This window comes from Sebastes umbrosus, chromosome 10, assembly GCF_015220745.1.
Source record: "Sebastes umbrosus isolate fSebUmb1 chromosome 10, fSebUmb1.pri, whole genome shotgun sequence".
NCBI classification, from domain to species: domain Eukaryota; kingdom Metazoa; phylum Chordata; class Actinopteri; order Perciformes; family Sebastidae; genus Sebastes; species Sebastes umbrosus.
Genome location: NC_051278.1, coordinates 13,972,619 through 13,978,727, shown reverse-complemented (window position 1 = coordinate 13,978,727; position 6,109 = coordinate 13,972,619). Strand labels below are relative to the sequence as shown.

Sequence of the window (6,109 nt, the reverse complement as noted above, 5' to 3'; positions counted from 1 at the left end):
CAAATAATGTGAAAAAGAGCACGCTTGTATGTTTGTTAGCTGTGCAGTGGACTGCTGACCTATCCATAGCGTCCTCTGCCCTCCACACATTGCATGCTGGGATAGATGTACTTATATAAACCGTGTTCCTTATATAAGCCGAGTTCTGCTGGTTGAATAGTTTTTCTTCTCCATATTTTCTGCTTTTGACCACAAAAGACACACGTGGGTTTAAGATTGAATGTCTATGAACAACACTAACGTCAGTGTGCAAGGACTTGAATGCTTTTGTAAGAGCAGTAACCGTATTGTGTGCAAATTATGTAAACCTTTTGTATAGATGCTAGAGCACACTAGAATGACGTTGTTTTATCGAAATTCTTAAATCGTCATCCACACAATCAAGGCAGCAATGCAGCCCATTTCTGCAGAAATATTTCCTCATTGTTCATCACGTTAACTGAATTCATCATTCAGCACATTCAGTATAACTCTAAAGGATGAATGCTCTCCTTTCATTGCTACAGTTCTGCAAAACAATACAATACAATAGTTTATTATAGTGTCTAAATTGCTGATGTTTTAACTTTACAAGACATCAACGCAGACAAGTAATGCTGGCGACAGCAGTCTTAATGTGATAGCCTGGTTTGGGGCGCAGAAAGTTGCCACCTTCCTGTAGCTGCACAGATGAACATAACCATCTTCTGCACTCTCAGGGTTTTAACAAACATGGACAGACAGTCTGCTTTAAATTATGCAAGCAGTCACTGGCGAGAGAGAGAGATTATGCAAAGGAAAGTAACCTGAGAACAACAGAAGGGGACTATTGTGAAAATGTAGTTCTTTTTTAAATGCGTTAAAGGGCTGCACAGTTAATCGACTATTAATCGCAATCACGATTTTGGCTTCCCACAATTAAATTAACATGATCGACTGCGATGTTGGTGTTAAAATGCTCCGCTCATAGAAAACTCAAGCGCTTCTTAAACTAACAGCTAGAGATGCACCGTCAATCAGCAGCTGATCGATGCCGGCAGGTTCTCAGCGATCTCATATTCATATATCCAAGTTTTTTGCCGGTCATACAAACATGTGCAGCCGCCACATGATAGTTTTACGTCGGCAGTCAGTAACGTCACACACACACAACATGTCGTCGGTGTGGAAGTTCTTCAGTGTGAGTGAAGGAGACGGCTCGTCTGCCAACAGTACGGAGCACGTTATGGTGCATTCAAGCTGTACTCAGTAAAAATGAGTATTAGGCGATGGTAAATTATGACCCCTATCATGATGCGTTCAAATGTAATCTAAAATGTAGTTTGGGGTGAGAAACTTGAATAAATCCAGTTGTTTGAAGGAGATGTTTTCGCAGCAATATATAAAATAGGTAATAGAGAGAGAAATATGAGCTGTTTAACTTCCTAACACCAGCTCTAAGCAGCTTATAATATATAATTAGAACTACTAATGCCAAGATTATTTTAATTAGCGCAAATATTGATATGAAAATTACAATAATTTATTTCTTAATCATTTGAATTGTGTGTTTTTATGCAAATAACTGCTATAGATGACAATAGCAAACAGTTAGAGTTTTTGACAGTTGGAATGAAGCACAACATGAAAGTGAAAGCAGCGCTCTGTTTATTTAAAATGTGAATTTGCAATAAAAATATTTTGTCCCTAATATCTATGAATAATTGTGATAATAATCGTGATCTCAATATTGATCAAAATAATCGTGATTATCATTTTGGCCATAATCGTGCAGCCCTACTGTGTTATTTTCATTTATGCACTGCGTCATATACCACCTGACCTCATTGTTCAATGTGTCTTTGTATCTCCGGCTTTGTTAGTAACGGCCCACCCAGTAAAACATCCTCCTTCCATTTCTCAGTGGCTTTTCTTCTCCTTTTGACAACCATCACTTTTTAAGAAAGCACTAAAATGTCTCCATTACTGAAAAGCAAAAGATAAAAAAAAGTCCAGCTCTGACTCAACTGGTGGTGACGGAGAGAAAAAAGATATCTCGAGACAGAAAGGGGATTTGTCATATTAGAAGGCATGATGTTTTCTTGGCTGTTGTTTGGATTCACATCACTGGACCAAAGTATCCATTTTGTCCTTTTGTGTGAAGAACAAAATGACAGTGCTTACAAAGATCTGCCGCCGCCGCTAAGCACAAGCACAGACAGCCACTGAGCGCCTGAGGAGGATATTAAACAGGTTTCCTTATTTGGGAATCATTTATCCATCTGCAGTGTTACCTCTCGGCTGTGTATTCTGTCCTATACGGCACCATAGTCACCCTTTGCAGTGATCAAAACTGCTCAAAACTGCACAGAAAATGTATTTCAAATGTTTCCCTCCTCTCTCAAAATAAGCAGCCTGGAATATAACAATCACACTCAAGATGAATGACATCGCAAAGGCACCACTTCAGCATTTAAGTAGTCTCTAATTATAGATTGAACCAGGGTCTATTTTCTTTTTGTAACCCAGGTTAATTAAAGGACATTTGCTGGATTTTTAATTACAACGTGAATCGCTCCAATAACTTTTAAATGATTTCATGAAAATAAAACCTTTTACAGCCAGTGAAAGAGCAGGAATGCCTTTATCTTGTACACAATACTTTATCAAAGAATCACATATAAAAACACACTTTAACTGTTATTTACTTTGATTCTCGCATTGGTTGCTCCTCCCGTCTTTGACGTGATAAAGCCCTCGACTACTAAGAACATTCGAGCAACAGAAATACACACCACAGCACACAGACCCTTAAGTTTAAGATTAGAATGCAACACACACAATTCAAAAATATATATCCTCTAATCTTGCAGTAGTTGCCCTTTTTCTTTTTTTTTTATCTTTTTGTACAATTAGAAAAAATACACAGTTGACTGAATTCATTGGAGGAAATGCTTCAACAAAGTCACAAGTGAGACTGTATTTTGCACCATGACAGATTTGGATACAGCACTGCTCTATCCTCGCTAAGCGTCTGCAGTGTCCTGTGTGCCACTAAGCATCACCCTGTGTGTTCACATGAGTGTTCACATGCCCTAAAGGGTGTGGAGCGTTGTGCCCTGCCAGCGTCCTGAGGGTCATATATATATTCATATTGACATCTCCAGGATTCACTGTCATGTGTGTTCGCACGTCGTCACCTCGGGGAGCGCCGTCTGGTCCTGCATGACCACTTGAGGAGGGGTGGGTGCAGGGCGAGCGTGGGCTACCGAGTTTTTCTGCAGCTCCACCCCGAAGGCGGGAGAAGCATGCTGCAACTGTCTCCTGTACTGCACGAAGCTGCAGGTCTTTAGGATGATGGCCAGGATGTTCTTTCCTATCAGGATCCCGGATACCCTGGCGTCCCTGTACAGGATCATGTTCCCCCCGCGGATGAAGAGCGTGATGACGTTGATGGTCACCAAGCTGAGGATGGGGTACAGGAGCATCTTGTGGGGCACGATGTTGATGCCCTGCATGCTGATCTCGCTCAAGGACACGCAGGGCAGCACGAGCAGCAGGATGTAGCAGTAGAAGAACATCAGGCCCTCCGCCCACAAAGGGAGCCCCTTCTTCTGAGGCTCCCACAGGTTGGCTTGGATGTCCAGTATGTCCAGCAAGTCCACCACCACCCAGAAGAGGCGATTGCGGATCTCCTCGCGCTTCTTGAAAGCGCGAACGTACTCCATGTGGTCGATAGCGACCAGCACCACGAACAGCACCGGGATGCAGATGGACAGCAGCAAGGTCAACGCTTTCCTCGCGAGAGCGTCCAGGCTCTTCCTGTCCGCCTTGTAGTTTTGATACACAAAGTAGACCTTGATCTCCAGCACAAAGATGTAGAGGAACCAGAGGATCATGGCGTAGCCTCGCTTGGACGTGCGTACCTCGGCGCCCACCCACACCGCCACGTAACGCAAGACGATCAGGAAGCAGATGTCTCCCACCATCACCATGATGCAGATGCCAATCTTGCGTGGCCCGTGGTTCTGCTCCACGAGGTAGGCATCAATCAGCGCCATGCTGCTCATGATGATGATGGTGGACAGGCACACGTGGGGCTTGTTGGTGGGAGGTGGAGGTACCATCCTTGCCTGGGCGAGAAGAGGAGGAGGAGGAGGAGTGTTGTTGAAGAGGGAGTGCAGAGGGGGCTCAGTTTGTCCAGTGAGGAGGCAGATCAGATAGTACTGCTAGACAGCGGCGTTCCCCTCCATTGCTTCTGCCTTGGCCAGAGTCCAGGATGCATTAATAGGATTCACACAGATCACTTCAATCAATCTCTGCCTGTGCCCAAGCCACCTGCCGGGTAGACAGTACCCCTCATTTAGTAAATTATGTTCATTGACAAATGGTCTGTAAACATACAGGTTTGTTATCGTATAAATGAATGAATCTCAGGATGTGTGTGTCACCCTTTAACACCCTGGTGATCATTCATCAAACACAACACAGTAGTTCAATAAACGAGTTGCAATTTTTTTTTAAATAGAAAAAAAAAAAAGCTGCTGCGATGTGTTCTCATTCCAGATTCACTTCCAACACCCTTGTTTCCACACAAGCTTAAGCCTTCAGAGATAAAAATCCAGCTGAATACTCACTTGTGTCCCTCTTTGTACTTTATCCTAATGACTGGCAGCGAGCGATCATCCATGAGACTGCACTGGGAGATCACAAAGCCCATCTGTAATCCACAGGAGAAGAGAGGAGAAAACGCACGGGATCTTCTCCTTCTCTGACACACGTAAATCCACCAGTCATGGATATATTTCTCTCCTTTTTTTTTTTTTTAAGCAAAAGAGAAATCCCAAAATATTGCCGTCATAATCCACTTACTGCTCAGACTGAATCAGGAGGAAGCATCTTAATGGTCACAAAGACCGCTCTCAATTCCTGTAACTAAGAATAGAGTTGATTTTGTGTTGTGCTTAGATAGAGGGTTTAAACCTCCAACTCCCCGAAAAGAGAAAGTTATTCTTACTGGGAAAAAATCTATGCAGTAAGTCCTGCTTAAAAGAGAATTTCCTCTCCAGAAGTTTTCCTCTCCATCATCCAGCATCCATGAAGTAACATTTTGTATCTGTGCATGTGCGTTTCAGAAGAGTGAATCTTTTAAATGTGTGTCTGACTGTCCTTCCCCACTCAGCTGTGTGCATGTGTGTTTTCCCGTGTGTGTGCAGGTTTCAGCTGTCTCCACGCTTCGTTGTCGCTGTAAAATGCTCCCCCCCTGGCGGGATCCTGGCTGCTGCGCCGTTCTCTGTCTCCTGCTCTAGCAGCTTTTGCCAGGGACACCAGGATCAACAGCGCCAGTGGATTCCCCTGCCTCCACTCAGCACGCTCTGCCAACACCACCAGCGCAGTGATACTCCAACGGCGCCTGCCTCTGCCCGTCTGCCTCTGCCCACTCCTCAGCCCCTCTCTTCGAAGTCGGAGGAGATGCTCCTCCGGTGCGTTCAGACACACTCCTGGGGATGAGCTCTCTCTCGCAGCTACCCTCCTCTTCCTTGTGCCTCTTCTGCTCAAGTAAAGGCACTTGCTGTGTGGAGGTGACGCTCAGCAGACCACAGCTGCAGAGCGAGGGAGAGAGAAAAAGAGGTAGAGAGAGAGACAGAACACTTTTCCAGGGGGTGGAGAAAGGCGGGGGGAGGGAAGACGAGCCAGCCTTTTGCAGCTTAGCTGAATGCACAACTTCTCTCCCTCACCCTGTTTTTATTCCCCCCTCTCTTCTTTTCACATTGTGTCTTATGCTGATATCCTATTTTCTCGGGCTGTTTCTTTTTTGGCTCCCAGAAAGAGCCCTGGTTGCCTTCTTCTTTGAGGATCCCATTAAGGCGGCGTGCATTTTGAGGTGCAGAGATGAAAAGTGATCCAAAGTGGAGAAAAAAGGGGGGGAGGGTGAGAGAAGAGGATGTGCTCTCCAGTATGGGATGTAAAAAAGCCAGCTTCCCAGCAGGCTGTGTGTCTGCAGTCTGGGGAGACATGGGAGGGAGAGGAGGGTGAGGCGTGTGGTGGCTCCGCCTGACAAAGAGCCTTTCTATTGATCTACTGACAGAGCAGTGAATCAGGAGCCTGAGATGAGGCCAGAGACCAAAAGAGATGAGGGGTAAGGGGAGAT

General features: G+C 44.9%; 1 protein-coding gene across 1 annotated transcript; it reads right to left on the bottom strand.

The window, feature by feature from the left end:
- Nucleotides 1–2,583: 2,583 nt before the first annotated feature.
- LOC119495274 (transmembrane protein 121) lies at nt 2,584–5,902 on the bottom strand. The gene has a single exon (XM_037781608.1). The coding sequence runs from the start codon at nt 4,083–4,085 to the stop codon at nt 3,135–3,137; it is 951 nt and encodes a 316-aa protein (XP_037637536.1). The 5' UTR covers nt 4,086–5,902; the 3' UTR covers nt 2,584–3,134.
- Between the last annotated feature and the right edge of the window lie 207 nt (nt 5,903–6,109).

What these genes read in the sequence shown, in the direction of transcription:
- LOC119495274 (XM_037781608.1), bottom strand. Translation starts at nt 4,085, where the DNA reads ATGGTACCTCCACCTCCCACCAACAAGCCCCACGTGTGCCTGTCCACC.